The following is a 25,554-nucleotide window of genomic DNA, read 5'->3' as shown; positions in this document are numbered from 1 at the left end:
CATACTAAGGAGTATGGAGGCCACTGTGCTCCTAGGTACTTTGAGTGCTGCAGAAATTCCTTTGTAACCTTGGCCAGATCTGTGCCTTGCCACAATTCTGCCTCTGAGCTCCTTGGGCAGTTACTAAGTGTTTATGTGCTCATGTGCTCTGACATGCACTGTGAGCTGTTAATCCTTATATAAACAGGTGAATGCCTTTCCTAATTAAGTCCAATCACTTTAATTTAATCACTTTAACACAGTTGGACTCCATATATATATATATATATATATATATATATATATATACAATATATATATATATATATATATATATACTGTATATATATATATATATATATATATATATATATATATATATATATTAAATATGCGTGTCACAACAAATGATACTTGTGACCATGTGATATTTCAGTTTAATAAATTAGCAAAAATATCTACATTTCTGCTTATTTCTGTCAAGAAGAGTGTGCATTAATGAGCAAAAAAAAAGAAACTTTTTTGATCTTACCTGCAATAAAACAAAGAGTGAAAATATTGCAAATGCAAAACCCTAAAAAAGACTTGTATCCCATATCCTTACAAGTGTAACTTTGTCATACTTTGGTATACAGAGTGGTAGTGTAGACATTTAGATGATACTTCCTGTTACAAGCCAAGAAAAAAAGTTTTCATATTTTGATAGATCAAACATTTTGGCACTCAGGAATACCCAACATGTTTTTTTATTATATTTGTTTATTTTTATATGTGTTCTAGGCAAAGGGGATCATTAGAATTTTTATTTTTGTAAAAAAGAAAAAAAATATTGTTTAGAACTTTTTTTTACTATTGTTTCAGGCCAACTAGGGGGTCCCCTTATATAATATACTGAACTTATCACATAATCATAATAACGTATACAATATACTACAATACAACTGTATTTGAAGATGTCGACGCCCATGTGCAGTCCTGTACTTCTCACAACCACCGCGTCTTCAAGCCCTTACCACCAGCTTGTTGTGAAAGGCTTAAAAGGGTTGTCCACTTTCAGCAAATAATTGATATTGCTTGTTTGCGGAAAAGTTATCCAATTTGCCAAAATACTTTCTATATCAATTCTTCACAGTTTTCTAGATCTCTGTGATGTACATGCAGGTGCACAAGCCATTATCATCACAGATAGAAATAGGAGTTGTGTGATAATAATGGCTCACGTACCTGCATGTCCATCACATCACTATGGACAGATTTCCTTTCACTGGAGTATACAGAGAAGTTTTCTATAGAAGGACAACAAGCAGAGATCTAGAAAACTTGAGGAATTGATACAGAAAGTATATTGTATAACTTTTCATTACACAAACAATATCAAATATTTTCTGAAAGTGGACAACCCATATAAAGGAATACATACCTCATGTTGTTCAAACTATTTCTTGTGTTTCAACGGTTACAATTAGGAAAAATAAAATGTTCTATACAGTTTTATGCATATCTCGATTTGACGTCCCATGTTTGTAGCAGTGGCTGTTTGTTTCTTATTCATTCATTTTTGGCCTTCATTGTTTATTGGGGCAGATTTATTCATCTATTTACTATACAAATTTGTTTGAGGTGTCTAAGACACATTTATCAGAGGTTGCAGGGGAAGTGTCTCTTAAGACATCCCTATCTTCTACAGTACCTGGTAACATACTTTTGGTATATTCGTAAATATAAATATAAATGGGATCCATGTTCCCTATCAGTCTTCTCCATCCCAGTATGTAATTCTACATAACTTTCTGCGTCTCCCTCTGCACTTCAGGCTGCAGTATAGACTCATTCACTCTCTGAAGCTCCTTCTTCCCAGTCCCTGCTCTTTGGATACTTTATCTACAAGCCAAGAAACTGTTAACTCTTAGAACATAACTGCCTAAACTATACACTTCACCTGCTGTGAGGCTCCTCTCCACATGTTTGCAGCCAGTGGCACCCAGCTAGTCACTGTATAGATCTTGTATGAAACCATAAGGCATCATGGAAAGTAAGGGCAGACATAGGTACAACTTGAAATAATTTAAACCCCGCCAATTCTGTGCTGCTGAGGAGTATTTTTGACAACTACCTTCAGCATACAAAAAAATGCCATGACGCTTGAAATAAAAAGGTGAGTGACACAATATGGACATTGGTGTCTTGGTTTTAAAAAGTGGAATCATAAATAAAAATGTTATCAAAATCATTATGAAAACTAGAGAAACACTTTAAATTTGTGAGCCAAATCCTAGAATCTTCGAATCCTAGAATAAGGTGTATTGCATCTGTAGCCTCATGAAGGATTATTATGTGTGATATTGATTGTCTCTAGCAGCAAACATAAACCTGCATATGCTTATGTAGAAAAAAACTGTAGTAAACAGACTGTAATCATTTTCTTACTCTTTTTAGGTCATCTAAAGCCATAACTGGGGATGCATCAGAAAAGGCACATGAAACAGCATTTTGTTCTTATACCGCTCACCATACTAGCACTGGGCCAGAGATAAAGACCCGTCCATTAACCCACACTGTACAGATGGGAATACAAAGACACACAAGAGCCCAAAGTCTCCCGCCAGGTTCTGGATTACATAATCAGCTACTCAATGGCAGGCTAAACACCGTAACTTCTTCCAGTCATCCCATTCCATCCAAAATTACACAAATTTCCTCCAATCATACTGAAGGTACTTTTAGAGATATGGATATTTGTACAGATGAAGAAAGGAATATAAACCATATGGAACTAAGTTCACATTCAAATAATTTTTTAAATAGCAATCATAATGAGAAATTAAAAACAAAATCTTCTCCACCACAAAGACCACCACTTCCAAAAATCAAATGTATGGATCCAGGAAAAGAAGGAAACTTACCTTTCACCAACAATCCATGCCCTGTAACTGAACATAGCCCTTCTGTTGGTTGGAAAAACAATGCAATGTGGAGTACAAGTTCATCTGAGCCAGAGACCCCTTCCCACCATGGAAAAATCTCTCTCCGTATATCTGAGTCTTGTCTCCAGTCATCTTCCCCTGTAGTTTTACATGATGATGAGGATGACGAAGTATTTATGAAGGAGCAGGGATTGGAAACATTTTCTGAAATAAATTTTGTTCCTCCATCTCCACCTCAATTTCCACCACCTTCCTTGGAAGATGCTCTTCTCAAAGAAAGTCAGGAGAAAGTAAACAAAGTTTTTGCAACCCCTCATAAGGGGTATTCAAATGAAAGGTAATTCTGTAAAGGAGGAAATTAAATATCAAAAGCACATCATTATAATATTATGGGGGAGATTTATCATACAACAGTGCACAAAATATAAAGCAATACCCACCCCTCTGTACCATGGATATGTCAAGAAGTTCCTGCTACTTGATGTATCTGTGGGCCGAGCTGCACAGTTTTTTTTGGTAGGCAGCCACGCCCCCCCCCCCCCCCATTCTCGCCTATCCTTTCTTGGCGTGGAGATTGTTTAAAAGGGGGAAATAATCACAGTTTTCTAGCAATTGCTATTATTTATTTTACTCATAAATCTTCCCTTGTGTGTCTATTGTTTAGTTTTTGTGGCCTTCTATCTGAGCATATGAAAAAAAAATGGCCTATCAGATAACTATCAATGGTCTATCCCCAGAATAGGCTATACAGTGTTGATTGGTGCAGTGTCAGCTGAGTTATAGAATATTATATTTCAAATGTATGTGATATTGTACTATTAAGCATATTTCCAAAAATATTATTGGCAACTACTATATATTAGTACAGTAACTAGAGACCTCTTTATGGAGTTAATATTTCATGGAACTTCTTTGAAGGAGTTTTCCCATAAAGGACATTTATCCCCAATCCACAGTTTAGGGGATAAACCTCGAATCATAGTTGTTCTGACAACCCCAACCCTGACAATCAGCAGTCCCTCTTAGTTGCCCTGTGATACTAGATTCTTGCTTCATCCTTTGAGCCATTCTGGAAGGCTCATAGCAGCAAAAACTCATTCTGTACTTCACAACTTTAATGGGACTTCTGGCACAGTTCACAGGATGAGCCAATGCCAGTAGTTGATGTCCCAGGGCAGCAAAGGAGGATATCCTTTATGTAAGGGTTAAATGCCCTTTATGGGAAAATAACCTTTAAATACTTTGTCTGATGTCCTAGCAAGACCCTTGCACCAGTCCATGGGTTACCTATTGCTTTAGATTAAAGGATGTATGTTGGGATACCACAATAATAACCAAATTATTGGAGGAAAGTAGATATTTAAAAAAAAAAAAACAGCACAGCCTCTTTAAGATACCAGTGTGATGCCTACACAGCAACATGTGTTCTACGACATGCAGTGCAATGCTACCCTGCAATATACCATCTATATGCCATTATAAAAGGCATTTACAGAGTTTAAAATAGTTTTTTAACAAGTTGCTGACAAGTTTTTTCATCACATCATACATCTTTGTGTAGCCTTAGCCTAAAGTATGCAGATTAAGGAGGTCACAGAATTTAACCAAAAGCTCTGTGCTAATTATTTCATCTTATCGTTCTAGATATCCCATTCTAATGGAAGGCGCAGAGGAAAAAGACAAAACTTTGGAGCCGTCCAATTCCAATTTACCTGTGAACAATATTGCACTTGCTCAGACTGAAATACCTCAATTTACAACAAGCTTGTTGGGATCTAGTCGCAGTTCTTTACAATATCCTCCCTCTCAGGATGAGGCAACTTCTTCCAAAGCACTTGACATTTCTGACAACAAAGTCTCTTCTTATGAAAGCACCTTAAGTCATGCCAACACAAATGTGATGACCCCTGAAGATGTTAAATCTCAGGAGTTGGCCAAGGACATTGTAAACATAGATAAATCTCTAGCAGACATTTTAGACCCAGAGCTCAAGATGAAGACCACTATGGACTTAATGGGTGGCCTTTTCATGAAAAGTACCTATGCACTAAGAGAGAATAATAGGAGATGGATCACAGAGAGGATGCTCCCTGACAAAGTTCAGACAACAGAAAATGAAGAGTAAGTACCTCAGAAATTTTTTTGTTTATAGTTCTATAGGGCTAATATTCAGTATAATTTAATACCCTACTACTAGTCTGTTATATTTTTAACACTAGGTTATATGAATAGTGATGAATAAAGAATCCATCCCATAATGTGGATATTACCCATTTCATTACTGAGGCATTTACCAATCTCAGTGAAGCAATCTTCAGTTTAGTTCATTCAATCATTTATGAACTATAACTTTTTTTGCTGGTTTTCCTCACATGTCATGTAAGAATAAATATGATAAAAATCCAAAACAGAAACATCATCATTATTTCTCTATTTATCCAAGACTATATATACCAAAATGAAGAGGGAACCTATTTTTAAAATTATTTTCATGTTTATTTACAAAGCTTAAAAAGTTATACAGCATCATTTGTACACTGAAAATTAGATATTCAGGGCTCCTATTGGGTTTAATAGAGAGAATGGAGAGTTTATTTTACAGCTATTGGCTGCTGTGCAGTTACATTTCTGGGCATCTTGCAGACACTAATAGACACAATGTTAGGCACACTTTGACACAATATTATAATGTCTCACAAATCTATCTCTGATGATATTGGGGAAGTGGCACTGCCAACCCCAACACTGTTATAGAGTGCTGGCAGTCCTGTCACTTGTACATGACATTTTAAGAAAAGATAGATATATGACATTCCTTTCTTTCTGTAGTTGTATGTACATGAACAACATGCCATATATAATGCATAGAAAAATGGGTTGTCTGAAATCCATGCAAAATAAGTCAATGGGTTCAACTACAATACTAGATGCAGCCCAAGGAGAGGTGAAACTGTTACTGGAAAAAATACTAATGACATTGACAACACCTGATAAGGCTTTACTGACCAGAAACTCTTTTTATGACAAAATCGGCTACTTAAAGGGGTTGGCCACTTTACCTCATAGTTTTTTGTAATGTGTGGATAAGTGTGGGGTGCAGCATATTAGGCAATTTACCAATATACATCTTTTAAAAGTTCTGCTCTGCTTTCTTGATATGTAACATGAAGCCAGGAGACTGGAGGGGGTGCACCACTGCTGACGCATCTATCCTAAAATTATGCTAGAGAATTAGACCTGTGGCTCTGTGTGTCACAAAAATAGCCAGTTAAATACAAAGTAAATGGAAAATGGGTTTTATATGCAGCTTGCTTTCCCAAATATGTATAGGGTCTCGTATAAAAAAAACCTTTGGTGTGAATTCAAAGAATCTACATTTCTATATGTACATAAGTATTTAGGGGCACTCTTTTGCTCAATTTCACTGTTCATTCCACTTGCTGTCTGTCAAATTGGGCAAGAGAGGGTTCACCATCCATTGCAGTCACACCTATCAAGTGCTAAAATTCTTGTTTCCATATAAGTAAAAATGAAGATTTTTTTGCTTATGATGCAGGAGATGTCAACAACAAGGCTTTATTTTACTGTTGACTATTTTTTTGTTTCTCGAACCAATGGCGACACATAATGTATAAAAATGAGGAGTAACATATGAATGTCTGCGAGAATGGTGCCATCTAGTGATGTGACAGCAGTATACACATTGCACTTTTAAATGATTTTAGAAAAGCAAATCAACCCACTCTTGTCCATATATTTGTCTAGTAGTGCTTTCCAATGATTTGTAATTTAAATCTATAGGACCAAAGACCCCTAGAAAAATAATTCACAGAAAGGACTTTTATTATCAATTATATTGGTGACTGTTTTGTTTCTACCCCTCCTTTACACTCCTATGTTTTCTAACACAGCAGCGCCCACTGGAGCCTGGAGAATTTCTTACATGTCTGCACTGCTTATAAGTAATTGTTCAATGTTTTTATCTATGAACAGGACAGACAAGAAAAATGGGTCAGCAGAGAACGTGGTAAAGTCATCTATGTATTATTCTATGTCTGCCTCCAAAGCTGAACTTCTGAAGAGAATCACAGACATGCACACAGAAGGAGGAGCAGGAGCAGAGAACCTTGGTGTTAATGAAAAGAAGGTAAAATATCTTCTTATATCTTAGTCAGTGAAATTACCATCAAATTACCATCTATCAACAATCTAATCTGTGTCCTGATGGCAAAGAGAAGCACCAACCTAATTAGATAGATTACCGGCAACAAAGCTGATCATACGCATCTATCTCAATTGGTCTTCAGTAGCTTGTTTCCCTACATCATAGAAATACACGCTGAGCATGTACATTTATAGGGTGGTCAGAAGGCATTTGACAGGTATATTATGTATACCACTTGTCTATAGGGTCTATCATACTCACCTATCTAGTTTTCTGTTCATTCGCAGCACGACCTTACTATACACAGGTCATCAGTGGGCACACAATGGGGCTGATTTATCAGGGCTTCTGCACCAGAACACTGGCGTATGATAAATAACCCCAAATGCATTCATGGCAGGTTTGATGATTTTCAATTCATGAAATGTTGCTGAGGGGATGTATAATGATAATGATGTATAGAAAATTGTGGATTAAACCCTGACTTTTGAGCAGTTTTAAGACCATTAGCATTGTCACATCATTTTGTGGAACAAATCAGTGGTATTCAGAGCCAAAATTAGGTGACAAGTTAACACTTTATGGTAAAACTCCATCCTTAGGCCAGTGAAACAGTTAACAGATGTAACATGGAAGCACTAAATGCAGTATAGACTCTGCTAAAAATAGAACATGACCTAGTCAGAAGCGTTTTTCACAGCTGGGACTATAGTTTATAAGGATCTCTGAAAAACAGAGGCCAAATTGTGGAAGAAAATGGTGTTAATTCAAGGCTGATTATTGTCTCATTCGTGTTCAGGAAGCCTAAACTACCCTGTTTCCTCGAAAATAAGACTGTGTCTGATATTATTTTTTTCTCTTAAAGAGGCAGTAGGTCTTATTTTTTAGGGGATGTCTTATGAAAAAAATTCAACTTCTCTAACATCCTTATAACTCTCCAAACTAAATGTCATGCTGAATTTCTTAGGACTCCATTTCAATTGGAATTATTGGCCCCAATCTCTTATGTATAGCAATAGCATTCCTTCAATGAGCCCTTCTTGTCCAGATAGCTGCTCATAGCTCAATAGTCAGTGATTTTACTCCCTGAATTTTTCACCCACATCACAGCTTCTTGCAGTATTTAAAAGATCTACGAATACTAATGTATGGCGTAGTATGGGAGCTGTAGCATGTCCTCAGACCTCCGAAATGTCACAGGACACACCGGGCGTTCGGCGTCTCAGTGGAGCCAGGATTCCATAGTGTGGACTTTTAAAACGTGGACTTAAGCATATTGAGCCGGGAATTGGTGATGTATATATATGATATACATGCCTTTTATGTCCGTTGTCATCCAAGATTAATATAAAGAGAGTGTTTGGATTGCACAGGTTGTCTTAGTATTATTTGTATGGTTTGCTGATCACGGTTAATGGGAGCCCGTGAACTAGACCAGTGTACACACTATGACATAAGGTGCTTGATCTTTATTTGTTGAATCACTCCCCTGTAAACATAAAACAGATGAAACTCCATTCCCTCTCAGCAGGATTCCCATAGAATACTTCAGCTCCAATACCACCAACCTAAACTTAACAACATGGAAGGCCAAGGGAATCAAAAACCTACAAGACATTTGGGACAATAAGCATATATTATCCTTCCAAGAAATCTCCTTAAGATTTTTTTTTTTAAAAGACTGATGGCGGATCTTCATAAAGGCATCGGGCACCTGCCTTTACGCCTATATGAAGATCCACCATTGACTGTAGCATTAACATGAAATCTTCCAGTTATAATACCATTTCAGGCACACTGCCGTTGCCCGCCGCACCGTAGCACGGCGGGCACACAACAGCGCGTGGGGAGAGGAGGAGGGGGAAAGTGCTGCCAACCCCCGTCCCTCTCCATAGGGATAAATGGCACACAGCGCCGTATTTCGGGAAAAGATACGACATGTCCTATCTTTTTCCTGGGTACAGAGCGGTACAGTGCCACTCCCGTAGGGCGCCGTGAGCCCATAGAAGTGTATGGGGGAAGTATATTCTCAGTATATACGTCCCCCATACATGTGTGTGAATGCAGCCTAAGATTTGAGACAAATTTAGCTCTGGTACACCTGGATTAATTTTAAATCTTATGTTGGATTTGTTAAATAATTATAGAATACATATTAATGGGAACACACAAAAGAGTGGCACCATGCACATGTAGTTACAGATAGCTGTTTACCACTTTTTTTTTTACATAATCTCTAAATTTGGAAGTGATCACAGGTGAATATACCTCTGTGGCTTACGTCCAGCAGAAACTATTTAGCATATTAAATCCAACATGCCTGCTTATTCTTTCCCAGAACATCTGGTGTCAGGAGCAAAGTCTGTTTTACCCATAATTTCATAATAGTGCATCATTTTTACGTGGCAGTTGTGAATAATATGGGCGTTCATGCCATTAATTCCTGTCTATAGTAAAATATAATAGAAAACCTTTACAAGACAAGACAACTACAGCCCTGTCCCTGAAAAGGGAGGCCAGACCACTTGTGAGCGGAGAAAGGGAAATTGATCTAAGTGATTAGTGCCATGCTGTTAATTACATTGGCAGGGTTCTTGTGCAGTGTATGAGGGCATTGGCATAGCCATTATGTACGGGAACCAATAGAAGATGACTCATTTGGGTAATCAAAGCCCACTTGTTTTGTGAGCACACAATAGCATTATGTCTGCCGGCTTTTGGAATCACAGCAAAACCTATTAATTAAAACAAAACAAGGCCTTGTAGGTCAGGTATGTGGCACACAGTCATCTGATGGATATAACAGGCAGTGCTTGCACTAGAGACCCAGTAAACATTGCAGGGCAGAAATTGATTGACGTCTTTATCTAAATGTGGCAACAATCCAGGTCTCACAGTTAATGATGTGCTGCCTGTTATTATGTGGCTGTGACATAGTACATGATGTACGGTGCCCTGACATGACGGTCACTCGTAGTGAACAAAATCCTTCTTGCTTTACTTCTACACTGTACTGTCTAGTAATTATATATATTCATCAGTGTGTGGCATTGATTTTTAAAAATAGTAACCTTCCTGTATGTTAGTGCTAGTAACACGGTAAACTACCTTTTCAGAAATTAAATGTCAGATACTAAAACAAAGAAAAACAAGCGCTCCCTGGTGCAATAAATTTTGGGATACCCCAAGTGCGTCTTTATAGATAAGGTATCACGCTCACCTTTAGTAGTTGTGCATGCAGGCACAACACTGTTGTAGAACACATCGGGTGCTGCCTAGTCCACACCAGAGACGTATGCCACGGGCGACAAGAGCAAAAATTGTCCGCAAGGCTTGGATACACTACCTTCCTCGCAGGTCCGAAAAAAAGACTATTTCCAGGGCGCACACCGATCCAAGATTTTGGTAAAACAGATACGATTTTATTTAATCTAATAAAACCGATTTAAAATACAGACAACGCGTTTCGTGTCCTCTCAATCGGACGCTTCATCAGGTCTAAATTCACATTACTGATAGAGTGATATATATATATCCCCTTAGAGGAAGTGATGTCACAGCCAGTATACAAATTAACATAATACATTAAACAGTCTAAAAAAGCCTGTTGGGGCATAATAAAATCAATATTACATAATATCAACTATTCTTAAGGAACCCAAAGATAATTTTTTTAAAAAGAAATTGTATATAATAAGAACTCACTAGATCGCTGTGGTGGAACACAAACAATTGACTGGAAGTGGTCATACTGAGCAGATCACATGATCAGATCACATGACTAAGGAAATAGTCATGTGATTGGGGGATGTGTGATCAGGTGTAATACATTGCAACTGTCCTATGGAGGAGCAAACACAGGATCGTGGATTGTAAGTCTATCACATAATGGTTTCAGATACTTCATTGAGTCCATTTGGGCTCAAGGTTTGCATTTTATAGATCCAGTAGATTTCTCTACGGCAGAGGGTCTGATATCTATTATTATCACTTTGGGGAATATGATCAATTGGCATAATGGTAAACAGAGTCTCATCTTTTTGGTGTTTAAAGAGGAAGTGTTTAGAGAGCCCATGTTTAAGGAACCCTTTCCTGATATTGAGCCTATGGCCGGTGACTCTATCATGCAATTCCTGAGTTGTCCTCCCTATATATTGCAACCCACAAGGACACTCAATTAAATAGATGACATAGCAGGACTTGCATGTCATGGATGTTTTAACTGGAAACACTTGCGATGTAACATTAGATTTAAAGTGTGTGCTATTATCTTTAATAGTTAAACAGCATAAGCATAGTTTGTGGGAGCATTTTCTGACCATAGGACTACTATCAATGCTGGTACTTGTTTGTGTCCCACTTGTTGTTTTATGTTGTTTTATTAAGCTGGGTGCTAAAATATTTTTTAAAGTGGATGCACGTCTGTAGGTGACCTTTGGTTTGGCAGGCAGTACTTTACTTAGAACCTGATCTTTTTGCAGAATGTACCAATGTTTGTTAAGTATATTAGTTATTTCCCTAAATTTGTCATTGTAACGGGTGACAAAATTCAAGGAGTGATCTACCGTCAGAATGGAATTTTGTTCAGTTTGTGGTGGATATTTTGTGGTCAAACAGTCTTGTTGGGTGAGAGAGACTGTTTTTTGATAGGCCTGTTTAAGAATCCACATGGGATATCCCTTTTCCAGAAAACGCTCTTTTAGAATAATGGATTGTTGCTTAAATACAAGAGGGTCAGTGCAATTTTTTCTGACCCTCTTGTATTGGCTGTATGGTATGTTATTTTTCCATTTTCTATAATGTAAGCTATTATAATTTAAATAGCTGTTTGTGTCAACCTTCTTGAAGAAGGTAGACGTATAGATAGAATGATTACTGATGTATAGGGTCAGGTCAAGAAATGTGATGGAGTCTGTTTGATGCTCGGCAGAAAAAGAGATTCCCCATTCGTTTTCACAGAGGTATTTGGAAAAGGCAATAGCGTCATTTGCTGATCCCGTCCAGATTAAGATCAAGTCATCAATATATCGTCGGTAAAAATGAATATACTGTTTAAAAGGGTGGTCAGATAATATATACTTAGTTTCGAAGGCCCCCATAAATAAATTCGCATAGGCAGGGGCTAATTTTGTGCCCATGGCCGTTCCACATTTTTGGTGAAACACAGAGGTGTTATATGCGAAAAAGTTGTTCTCTAGGACTAGAATGAGTAGTTGAAGAAGGAAGGACCTAAAGTTAGCTGTAAGGGATGTGTCTGCATTAAGATACGATTCTACACATTTAATTCCGATTTTATGTTGTATGTTAGAATAGAGGGCTGTAACGTCTAACGTAAGGAAGGAAAATACAGCCGGTAGCTCTAGACTGTGTAATTCACTAATAAGCTGGTTGGAATCTTTTAGGTAACTGGGGAGTTTTACAACGTACGGTTGGAGGTGTAGATCCACGTAATGGGAAATGTTACTAGTTGCTGATCCCGTACTAGCAATAATGGGACGTCCGGGTGGGGTTTCGCAATCTTTGTGGATCTTAGGGAGAAAGTAAAAGTGTGACATTGAGGGAAAAGGGATAAAAAGAAATCTATACTCATCTTTCGTAATGATATTTGATGAAACTGCAATATCTAATATAGTTTTAATCTTCTTTTTTAGAGGGGGGATAGGGTCGACAAAGATCTCACCGTAATAATTAGAGTCAGATAGGATATGTCTAGATTCTTGTTCGTAGTAAGTATGGGTTAAAATAACCAGTCCTCCACCTTTATCGGCGGGGCGAAACACAATATCTTTGTTAGCTGCAAGTTTTTTAAGGGCCAACATTTCCCCTTTAGTCAGATTTTTGTTTCTATTTTTATTTATATTTTGTGCTGTCATGGACGGAGCAACCGTTGTGTTCTTGTTATTCGTAAGGGATTTAAAATCATCTTGTACCATATCCTGAAAAACTTTAATAAAATGGCCCTGATTATGTAAAGGGTAGAATTTAGATTTATTTTTTATAGTGGAGGTGGGGATGGGAGTGGCCTCAGATGACATGGGGTCATGGATAGAGGTATCAGGTGATCCAGATAGGGGTTTGTTAGTAGGGAACTCTTGCTGTTCCGCTGCTAAATTTTTTTGCTTATCAGATAAAGTAAAATGACGTTTAATAGTCAGCTTTCTAATAAATGTGTTAATGTCGAGAAATAGTTCAAAATCATTTGGGGCCTGATTAGGGCAAAATGATAGCCCTTTTGATAGAAGCGATATGTCATCAGGAGTCAAAGTAAGATCTGTTAGATTAAAGATCTTTACTGTGCTCCCCGATGGGAGAGATGATTTATTTTTTACTTTATTTCGTCCTCCTCTTGATCCCCGTTTGTTTTTTTTCTTTTCTTTTGCTGATGGAGGGGCTGAAAAAAAGATTCTATATTCCTGGTCTTTGAAGGCTTAGAGGGCAATACATGGTTAGTGTTTTGCGCATCTCTGCCGGTGGAAACTGGAAGTGGGGCACTCGGAGGGCTGGGATCTGCAGGGGCAGGGTGATGTGTACAAGAATGAATGCTGATATTCAGCAAATCCTCCTGTGTGCTGGTAAGTGGCGGGCTGTGGGGAGGGGGGGCCTCCCCACAGCCCGCCACTTACCAGCACACAGGAGGATTTGCTGAATATCAGCATTCATTCTTGTACACATCACCCTGCCCCTGCAGATCCCAGCCCTCCGAGTGCCCCACTTCCAGTTTCCACCGGCAGAGATGCGCAAAACACTAACCATGTATTGCCCTCTAAGCCTTCAAAGACCAGGAATATAGAATCTTTTTTTCAGCCCCTCCATCAGCAAAAGAAAAGAAAAAAACCAAACGGGGATCAAGAGGAGGACGAAATAAAGTAAAAAATAAATCATCTCTCCCATCGGGGAGCACAGTAAAGATCTTTAATCTAACAGATCTTACTTTGACTCCTGATGACATATCGCTTCTATCAAAAGGGCTATCATTTTGCCCTAATCAGGCCCCAAATGATTTTGAACTATTTCTCGACATTAACACATTTATTAGAAAGCTGACTATTAAACGTCATTTTACTTTATCTGATAAGCAAAAAAATTTAGCAGCGGAACAGCAAGAGTTCCCTACTAACAAACCCCTATCTGGATCACCTGATACCTCTATCCATGACCCCATGTCATCTGAGGCCACTCCCATCCCCACCTCCACTATAAAAAATAAATCTAAATTCTACCCTTTACATAATCAGGGCCATTTTATTAAAGTTTTTCAGGATATGGTACAAGATGATTTTAAATCCCTTACGAATAACAAGAACACAACGGTTGCTCCGTCCATGACAGCACAAAATATAAATAAAAATAGAAACAAAAATCTGACTAAAGGGGAAATGTTGGCCCTTAAAAAACTTGCAGCTAACAAAGATATTGTGTTTCGCCCCGCCGATAAAGGTGGAGGACTGGTTATTTTAACCCATACTTACTACGAACAAGAATCTAGACATATCCTATCTGACTCTAATTATTACGGTGAGATCTTTGTCGACCCTATCCCCCCTCTAAAAAAGAAGATTAAAACTATATTAGATATTGCAGTTTCATCAAATATCATTACGAAAGATGAGTATAGATTTCTTTTTATCCCTTTTCCCTCAATGTCACACTTTTACTTTCTCCCTAAGATCCACAAAGATTGCGAAACCCCACCCGGACGTCCCATTATTGCTAGTACGGGATCAGCAACTAGTAACATTTCCCATTACGTGGATCTACACCTCCAACCGTACGTTGTAAAACTCCCCAGTTACCTAAAAGATTCCAACCAGCTTATTAGTGAATTACACAGTCTAGAGCTACCGGCTGTATTTTCCTTCCTTACGTTAGACGTTACAGCCCTCTATTCTAACATACAACATAAAATCGGAATTAAATGTGTAGAATCGTATCTTAATGCAGACACATCCCTTACAGCTAACTTTAGGTCCTTCCTTCTTCAACTACTCATTCTAGTCCTAGAGAACAACTTTTTCGCATATAACACCTCTGTGTTTCACCAAAAATGTGGAACGGCCATGGGCACAAAATTAGCCCCTGCCTATGCGAATTTATTTATGGGGGCCTTCGAAACTAAGTATATATTATCTGACCACCCTTTTAAACAGTATATTCATTTTTACCGACGATATATTGATGACTTGATCTTAATCTGGACGGGATCAGCAAATGACGCTATTGCCTTTTCCAAATACCTCTGTGAAAACGAATGGGGAATCTCTTTTTCTGCCGAGCATCAAACAGACTCCATCACATTTCTTGACCTGACCCTATACATCAGTAATCATTCTATCTATACGTCTACCTTCTTCAAGAAGGTTGACACAAACAGCTATTTAAATTATAATAGCTTACATTATAGAAAATGGAAAAATAACATACCATACAGCCAATACAAGAGGGTCAGAAAAAATTGCACTGACCCTCTTGTATTTAAGCAACAATCCATTATTCTAAAAGAGCGTTTTCTGGAAAAGGGATATCCCATGTGGATTCTTAAACAGGCCTATCAAAAAACAGTCTCTCTCACCCAACAAGACTGTTTGACCACAAAATATCCACCACAAACTGAACAAAATCCCATTCTGACGGTAGATCACTCCTTGAATTTTGTCACCCGTTACAATGACAAATTTAGGGAAATAACTAATATACTTAACAAACATTGGTACATTCTGCAAAAAGATCAGGTTCTAAGTAAAGTACTGCCTGCCAAACCAAAGGTCACCTACAGACGTGCATCCACTTTAAAAAATATTTTAGCACCCAGCTTAATAAAACAACATAAAACAACAAGTGGGACACAAACAAGTACCAGCATTGATAGTAGTCCTATGGTCAGAAAATGCTCCCACAAACTATGCTTATGCTGTTTAACTATTAAAGATAATAGCACACACTTTAAATCTAATGTTATATCGCAAGTGTTTCCAGTTAAAACATCCATGACATGCAAGTCCTGCTATGTCATCTATTTAATTGAGTGTCCTTGTGGGTTGCAATATATAGGGAGGACAACTGAGGAATTGCATGATAGAGTCACCGGCCATAGGCTCAATATCAGGAAAGGGTTCCTTAAACATGGGCTCTCTAAACACTTCCTCTTTAAACACCAAAAAGATGAGACTCTGTTTACCATTATGCCAATTGATCATATTCCCCAAAGTGATAATAATAGATATCAGACCCTCTGCCGTAGAGAAATATACTGGATCTATAAAATGCAAACCTTGAGCCCAAACGGACTCAATGAAGTATCTGAAACCATTATGTGATAGACTTACAATCCACGATCCTGTGTTTGCTCCTCCGTAGGACAGTTGCAATGTATTACACCTGATCACACATCCCCCGATCACATGACCATTTCCTTAGTCATGTGATCTGATCATGTGATCTGCTCAGTATGACCACTTCCAGTTAATTGTTTGTGTTCCATCACAGCGATCTAGTGAGTTCTTATTATATACAATTTCTTTTTAAAAAAATTATCTTTGGGTTCATTAAGAATAGTTGATATTATGTAATATTGATTTTATTATGCCCCAACAGGCCTTTTTAGACTGTTTAATGTATTATGTTAATTTGTATACTGGCTGTGACATCACTTCCTCTAAGGGGATATATATATATCACTCTATCAGTAATGTGAATTTAGACCTGATGAAGCGTCCGATTGAGAGGACGCGAAACGCGTTGTCTGTATTTTAAATCGGTTTTATTAGATTAAATAAAATCGTATCTGTTTTACCAAAATCTTGGATCGGTGTGCGCCCTGGAAATAGTCTTTTTTTCGGACCTGCGAGGAAGGTAGTGTATCCCAGCCTTGCGGACAATTTTTGCAGAAATTAAATGTGTTTGCATTTAAACTGTATTTTTGTGCATTTTTTAAATCATGTGTAGAGAATTAAAGTACTTCGAAGGGTTGTTTTTACACAATAATACCCATTCAGGTGGGAGCAGAGACAGGGAGACAAGAGGCAATACTAAAAACTAAGACTCTCACCAATAAAGCTGATGGCTGTTTTTGCCTCTTCCAACCGGACCAAATTGATCTAGATAGTCTTTTTGGGTCTGCCCCGCCGTCCAGGAGATTTTCCTGTCAGAAAAGAAATGGTGGCGGCAAAAGGTAAGGGGTGCATCTAAGAAATTGGTTACAGAAAGGAAGGGCGTTATAAAAGAGGGGAGCCAATACAAAAGAGAACATTATGGGGGGGGGCAAAAAATTAGAGGCAATGTAAACAGGAAGGGCTACAAAATTGTGGGCATTGTTAGTAGGTTGGATTATACGAAGGGTTATTTGTTGTTATTAAGAGGCTATTTGTTGGCAGGCCATTATATATGTACGCTAGGGTTGAGGTTAAGGGTGGGGTAAAGGACTTGTGTCTTATGTCCTCATACAATGACAATAAAAACTATAAATCTTCTGTATGAAAAAAGTATTTTAGTGGCATTTTGTGCATTGACATTTTTCTAAATGTCATTTTAAAAATAAAGCCAAATATATTTCCAAAAAAGACAATACATTATTTGAATACACATATGAACAACAAATGCTTGTTAAATTCATTTTATTGTTTAAATTGTTTACATTTCTTGTATGTTTTTGTAGGTAAGATAAGAAATCATATAGAAATCATCTTGTGTGAAATGTCTTTCTTACTTTTACAGGTTGAATTGATTGCCAGCCTTAACAATAAACTTGAGATTTTGAAGCACGCCAAAGAAAGTCTTCTGGCTGACATAAAGCTTAACAACGGCCTTGGAGAAATGATGGAGGCCCAGATAGAGAAAGTCTGCAAACCCAATGAATTTGACAAGTATAAGATGTTCATTGGAGATCTGGACAAAGTGGTGAATCTTCTGCTGTCTCTATCTGGACGCTTGGCCAGGATAGAAAATGTACTCAGCACACTGGGGAAAGATATCAATGCTGAAGAATGGGTAATTATTATACAAAACAATATTTTAGTGACCTGATTGGGAATGAAAGCATTGGAAATGCATTGGATGTAATGATATGGCAGCTTCTCTATTCACATACTCAAATTTTAAAATCAGCTTAAGGAAGATTGTTCTTTATTACTTACATTTCCAGGCATCTTTCTCTGGTTTTGCAGCATCATAGAATTATGTATAGAAATATGTAGAGAATTTACCAACAGCCTCATAATATTTCCAATAGACTTCAATGTGTATTCCAACCCAGACAGGTCGACAACCCTGGCCATCTCTCCTAACACCCCCAGCTAATTTGTTAAGAGATATATTCTCCTCTAAGAGGTCTCTGTTCTTTTATGCAAATAGTGGTATGTCAATGCCCTCAAGATACCAAAACAGATCATTTACACTATAATCCATATTTGATTTATTTAGGTCAGTAAAAAATTCTCAAAATCTATCTACAATGTCTTCCACATCTACCATATTACTTTCAGATAGCAAATTAATTCACTTGGAGGGGGATTACGGTAGTTAGTATGGACAAGGTGATTTTGAAGTTTACTGGATTGGTTGCTAAACCCATATTAGGTCTGTCTTATAAAGTTCCAAGGTTTTAACCTAGCTGCCTACTTCAACAGTTTACAAGACTCTGCTGTTTCTTGTTCTCTAGCATGGGGCTCTTGTTTTATGTACGATATAGTAGATTCTAAACAGCCTTGGAGGTAGTTTTCAATGTTAACAGGGTATCCATCTCACACTCTTGGACCTGCCAGAACTGCTCAAGCTGCCCCTGAATACAGTCCTGAGGCCCAATAGTGATTTACCGTACTTGAATGGATAGATATACCAACAAGTGTTGGGCAGGACTGGCAGGCATGGTGTATTCATAACATCCAATGCTTGTCTATCCCTATAATAATGCTATTCAAACCACCTACTATACTCTAAAACAACATAACCCTCCAACATAAACAACAACAAATGAACAAAACGTGTATATCAAATGTAGATATGATAGATGACACAATATTTGCGGCACCTGTATAGTTATAATTCCCACGGAACAGGTAACTAGTAATAAAAGTCATCCTGATCCCATGAGGTAAACTGAAGTTGAGGATTCTCAAAAAAGTTCCCTAATAGGAGGCATAACAAATGGCCCACAAAGGATCAACATGAGCCCTTAATGCACACAAAAACAGCTCAGTCCATCAGCTCCTCACTAAGGGTTAGACTGGCCAGGAAAACCAAAGCATAATTTCTGTAAGAAATACAGAGAATCTCTGAAAAATAAAGATCCTTCCGGCTCAAGACATTTGAATTTGGTACAATGTGTTATAATGGTGACACTCCACTGGTGGTGACGGCAGATAGCCCGCGCGTTATTTAGAACACCACAGTTGTGTATGATGGTTGAGGCAGTGGAAAAAGGATTCATGGGAACTATACTGTAGTTCTTAACTGTAAGAACAGTAACAGCAAAGGTGTAGCACAAAGCTGCTTAGCATAATAATAATAATAAAAATAACCATGTTTGATCTATGGTGATGAGCATTCTCCGCACATGAAGATAATTTCAACATGTTTATTCGATCATAAAACCCCTTTCAAGTATAAAGAAGGGATATAATTAAGTACTCCAAGCCTATAATAAAAGAAAATTGACCTCAACTTAATCCCAGTAGACAATTATAACTAATTATTATAACTCAAAGCAAATGGACATCTGATTTAGGCTCCTGACACACTAGCCAGTGTGATGCGTCTAATGCGCATGTGATGCGAGTGTGATGCGAGTTGGAAGCATCACACTTGCTTTATTGATAATCTGTATCGAAGTTATAGATTTCAATTCTAATAAAAATTTTTAAACATATTGCAGAACACATGGAATGAAAAGAAAAAGCAACTTTGTGGGCAGCATGAAGATGCTTGTGAACTTAAAGAAAACTTGGATCGTCGTGAGAAATTGGTGTCTGACATCCTTGGAAACTACCTCACCGGTGAACAATTTCAAGATTACCTGCATTTTGTGAAAATGAAATCAGCTCTTCTTATTGAACAGAGGGAGTTGGATGATAAGATTAAACTTGGTCAGGAGCAACTGAATTGCCTGTTAGAAAGTTTACCAAGAGATTTCATAGTCAGTAGAAAAGTGCCTTCAGTTTCTTCGGGGAATGTAAAAATGCTTCCACCACTGATCACATCTCTTTAATGGTACTTTAAAACTCAGGCAAACCGGGTTGGGCTTGGAGGCAGAGAATGTTCTATGGCGTTAAAGTCCAGTTATTGACACAGCTGTTTTTTACCCCCCCATGATAGAAAGTGAGAGAGATTTTGGTATAGATATTATCATTATGATGAAGGACATACCACACTTTTGTCTCAGTGCCTCACCCTGACTCTACAAGTGTTGGTCCCACTCAAAGCCACGAAGGGATGGAACAGGAAGAGAATACATTATATCTAACATCCGACTATTGCCTTAATAAATCTGCCTTCAAATAATTTCTATTTATAAAATTCATTTTTATAAGTGAATCATGTATGTTTTGTATATATGCTAACCTGTATTTCCTGTAGAAAATTACTTTTTTTGTATGTTGTAAAAAAATGTAACTACCGTAAGTCTGATGTTCAAATTGAGATAACATATTTTATTGATTTTTTTGAGTTTACACCAAGTGACTTTTTTAAGACTGGCAAAAATGCCGTTTAAAATATAAATTTTGAAAAAATTATTTTGGCTAAACCACTATAGTAAAGCCAAATCTCTGCTTAGAGTGTGCCAATAAAAAGCCAGTGCAGCCATGTTTTTATGTTGTTGTAACTGTTTGCAAGGCCCTCTGTATTCTGATGTGCCTAAAATGTATTGTTTATGGCACTAAGAGGGTTTTTGCTGTACTTATGTAAAACTTGTCCTTCTGAAGGAAGCACTTTGCCCAGCAAAGACATAAAGTACGTCACTTCTGTGTTGTCCACTATGTCCATTTGCTTGTTTTCTATACACAGACACAAAAACATTACCATATATGAAACTCTGATTTCAAGGATTAAAAACACAACTCTGGACAATAAAATATTCTTTGTAATTTATTTGTTTTTGCATGTTTTCTAAATGGAGGAAGTGAGATACTAAAGTCCACCAAATATGAACATCTTTATCAGGTCTTCTATGCAGTCCATTACCGTGAGGGAAGAATGGATGTTTACGGTAAATGAATATTAAACCTGCCCAGTTATGGATAGTTTGGTAATTGTGACCTATCCCTGTGTTGTGCCTATGCCAGATTACTGGAGCTCAGCCCCCTTAAGGCAGCTTAGACTGCCAGGTGTCAGATCCCAATGAACCTAAGAATAGCTAATCAATGTCAAAAGACTGGACAACCACTTTAATAATCGACATAAGCTTACTTATTGTTATATTCCTGTAGTGAAAATGCAGTTTGGCCAGAACGCCAATACACTAACTAACTGTGTTCTTGTGAGTCTCACCTTGTGTAGCTGCAGTTCAGCAGGAGTGTCAACCTATTTATATGAGAACAGGGGCCTGAAAACCCCCCTTAAAGCATATCTAACCTTTAAAGAGTAATACAGTTTCTGGTGATTATTTGACCCTTAGTCTTCATTTTCCAGCAGTTTTTATCTGTGCAGTGTATGTGAGCACTTTCAGAGCTCCCATCAGTGCAGCAATGACAGGCCCAGTCAAAGTGGTAAGAAAAGAGGGCACAGTGCCTGTTGGAACCCCTTAATTGCCATCACTACAGCCTTCTCAGCTGCTAAACCACCAGTTAGGTCCAGCTAGGTAGCATCGTAGCAAAGCGTCACATAAGAAGAAGCACCCTTAATGCCATATCAGCCATAAAAAGCTAATATGGCAGTCATTAAAGGACATATGTCATCAGTTTACTGATGGTAGATGTGGCCTAGCAAGAAGTTTCATCATTCCTCAGGACTTCTTTTATTATCTATCTCTCGATCGTGGGAATATAGAGTTATAAAAGTTATGCAAATTAGCCTCATTTGTATAATGCCCAGCAGGGTGCCCCCATAAGTATAATGCCCAACAGAGTGCCCCATAAAAAATAAACTTAGTACTCTCCCCACAGCCTCTTCGGGTTTTTGGACGGCTGGCAGATGCATGCCTATGCCAAACTATAACGTCAGCAGAGTGGTCTTTAATTTCACTTAATTTGTTGACTGGTTAAAATACCTACATTTACTGTAGTCACTCACCTCATAGAGCGCAACACATTGATATGTATGTGTTATGGTACATAACAGTAAACTGTAATTTGTACTGTAACGGAGGAGGTACCCACAAAATGTATCTGTATGGGACTCCAAAAATCCTTTTGGTAGCCCAACACTTTCTGCTATGAGTGTAGAATTTGTTCTCGCCTTAGAGATTAGAGAAGAAGGATCTATGCTTCACAACAGCCCTCTGAAATGATACATATACGGTGTATGGTATATACGGCACTTGTGCTACAGTTCTTGGACAAGTGTATCTTTTTTTTTATGCAAACACATAAAATCAAAACTTTATTGTTACAATGTTAAAAGACATAACAAAATGAAGACATAAACAGAGAAAAAGCCCACCCAAAGGGTCATTAAATCAAACACAAAGTAATCAAATTCATGTAGATAGAGCTACTTCATATACAGTGGGGCAATACTACCCTAGAAGGATAACAAACCTACCCTTACACGTGGTAGTACAATGATGAACAAGGGAGATAGGCAGAGCAAAGGAAGGTGCAAGTGTATATGGACGACGGAAGACTTTCCCCAGGGCAAGTGTATCTTGATATGAATAAAGCCACAACTGTTGTTCTTTCTCAAATAAAAGGATTCAAATGGATTTTAAACCACTAATTTTAATGAGCTATATTACAAGAAAAACTATTGAATATCCTTTTCATAACAAATGACGTACATTGCCAATGTTTTTCCAGGAACTTTTCAGATAATCATTGCCAAGCATGCCTGACTCTGTATGCATTTTGATTAATAGACGATGAGTTAATGAATAAACACAGGCCTATTGTTCATGGAGAATCATGGTGTACCACCCAAAGCACTAAACCTAATGACATGCTAATAAGCTGCAGTTACATAATAGAGTTCCTCCAGTTACTTTGACCTGCAGCTTTTTAATTTAGGCATATTTGTGAGGTTTATCTATCTGTAAATTGATTGGGGTTGCAACATAGATTGTGCACATCAAACTTTATTAATAGGCTGAACATATACACTTAAATCAATATATTCACTTTACTCGATCGCCTCTACCCTTGGACTGTAGACATCAGAGGGTACACATCTTTCAACGTCGCTCCAGTTTCTCCTGCTCCCGTGCTAATTGTTTGGAGAAGGAGGAAGCAGAATTAGTAGTAGTGCTATGCAGTGCGTGGCACTACTACTATTGCTCCTTTGGTCACATGGTCAGCGGGTCTACAGGAGTTAACAACAACTCTGATCAGACATCAGCCCCTACAGGGGGTGCTTACCCCTGTAACTGGGGCTCTGTTAGACACCCCAGTTACAGGTGAAAACTTGCAAGAAAAAAAAGTTGAACATTTAAAGAAAATGTGGAAATGTCCCCCAATGGTTTTTTAAGACCTCATGGGGAAACTCCTGCTCCAGTAGTCTTAACAGTTGACTGGTCCTAACTGGAGATGAGCGAACATACTCGTCCGAGCTTGATGCTCGTTCGAGCATTAGCGTACTCGAAACTGCTCGTTGCTCAGATGAATACTTCGCCCGCTCGAGAAAATGGCATCTCCCGCCGTTGTGATTTTTGGCGGCCAGAAACAGAGCCAATCACAAGCCAGGAGACTCTGCACTCCACCCAGCATGACGTGGTACCCTTACACGTCGATAGCAGTGGTTGGCTGGCCTGATCAGGTGACCCTGGAATAGACCAGCCCCTGCCCGCGCTGCTCGGATCATTCTCTGTATGGATGCCGGTTGGGAGAGAGCTGCTGCTGGTCAGGGAAAGCGTTAGGGTGTTCTATTAGAATAGTGTTAGGCAGTTTTATTTTACTTTTTTTTTGGTTTGCCTGTGGCTGGGCTTGCTGCTATTAGTAGTGCAGCTAGTACCATATTGTGAGTAATTTGCAGGGAGACTTGCTACCGTTGTGTTTAGCTCTTATTGACACACATATCCACCTCAAACACCGAAGTGGGACAATTTATTAGGGGTTTGATTTGAATTAGGCAGAGTCTGCTGATTTATTTTTTTTTACGTTTAATTCTTTTTATAACTCAAAGTCATCTGGCAAAGCAGTGTGCTTTCAGTGTAGGCTAGAAAATAGCCATAGGAGAACCCCAACGGCTTATTTAGGCCTACAATAGCGTTATATTTTCCTTTTTTTTGGTTTGCTTGTGGTTGGGCTTGCTGCCATTAGTAGTGCAGCTAGTACCATATTGTGAGTAATTTGCAGGGAGACTTGCAACCGTTGTGTTTAGCTGTTAGTGACACACATATCCACCTCAAACACCGAAGTGGGACAATTTATTAGGGGTTTGATTTGAATTAGGCAGAGTCTGCTGATTTATTTTTTTTTACATTTATTTCTTTTTATACCTCAAAGTCATCAGGCACAGCACAAAATCCAGTTGTATGCTGTCAGTGTAGATTAGAAACTAGCCATAGCAATAGGATAGCATCGTTTTATTTAAAAAAAAAAAAAAAAATTAAAGTTTACACTTTAATTTGGAAAATGTTTAACCCGAGGGCTAGGGGTAGGGGGCGTGGACGTGGGCGTCCAACTACTGCAGGGGTCAGAGGCCGCGGTCCTGGGCGGGGTGAGACACCACCTGCTGATGAGGGAGCAGGGGAACGCCGCAGAGCTACACTCCCTAGGTTCATCATGTCTCAAGTTACTGGGACTCGTGGTAGAGCACTGTTGAGGCCAGAACAGTGCGAAGAGGTGATGTCGTGGATTGCGGACAATGCTTCTAGCCATTTGTCCACCAGTCAGTCTTCCACGCAGTCCACCCATGTCACTGAAATCAACACTCCTCCAGCTCCTCCACCTCAGCCTCCTTCCCCCCAGTCTGCCCCCTCCCAGCAAAATTTGGCATTTGAACCGGCATACTCTGAGGAACTGTTTTCTGGACCCTTCCCACAGTCACAAACGACTTGTCCGGTTGCTGCTGAGCTATTTTCCGATGCCCAGGTTTTCCACCAGTCGCAGTCTGTGGGTGATGATGACATTATTCACGTAGTGGAAGAAGTGTGTAAAGAGGTGTCGGACGATGAGGAGACATGGTTGTCAGACAGTGGTGAAGTTGTTGTCAGGGCAGGAAGTCCGAGGGGGGAGCAGACTGAGGGATCGGAGGATGATGAGGTGACAGACCCAAGCTGGGTTGATAGGCCAGGTGAACACAGTGCTTCTGAGACGGAGGCGAGTCCTAAAGCAGAACAGGTTGGAAGAGGCAGTGGTGGGGCCAGACAGAGAGGCAGGGCCAGAGCTGGTGCATCAGCGCCAA

General features: G+C 38.6%; 1 protein-coding gene across 6 annotated transcripts in view; it reads left to right on the top strand.

Moving 5' to 3' along the window:
* The window catches only part of SHROOM3 (shroom family member 3), a 236,223-nt gene extending 215,104 nt beyond the window's left edge, over positions 1–21,119 (top strand). For all 6 annotated transcript variants that reach the window (XM_072115744.1, XM_072115762.1, XM_072115779.1 and 3 more), the window contains 5 exons: positions 2,416–3,240; positions 4,548–5,024; positions 6,897–7,050; positions 17,779–18,051; positions 19,934–21,119. In XM_072115744.1, the coding sequence (XP_071971845.1) occupies positions 2,416–3,240; positions 4,548–5,024; positions 6,897–7,050; positions 17,779–18,051; positions 19,934–20,266 (2,062 nt within the window). In that variant the 3' untranslated portion in view covers positions 20,267–21,119. The remainder of the gene's footprint in view (positions 1–2,415; positions 3,241–4,547; positions 5,025–6,896; positions 7,051–17,778; positions 18,052–19,933) is intronic.
* Positions 21,120–25,554: the final 4,435 nt, after the last annotated feature.

Source organism: Engystomops pustulosus, chromosome 1, assembly GCF_040894005.1.
Source record: "Engystomops pustulosus chromosome 1, aEngPut4.maternal, whole genome shotgun sequence".
Classification (NCBI taxonomy): Eukaryota; Metazoa; Chordata; class Amphibia; order Anura; family Leptodactylidae; genus Engystomops; species Engystomops pustulosus.
This window is presented reverse-complemented; position numbering and strand designations above follow the sequence as displayed.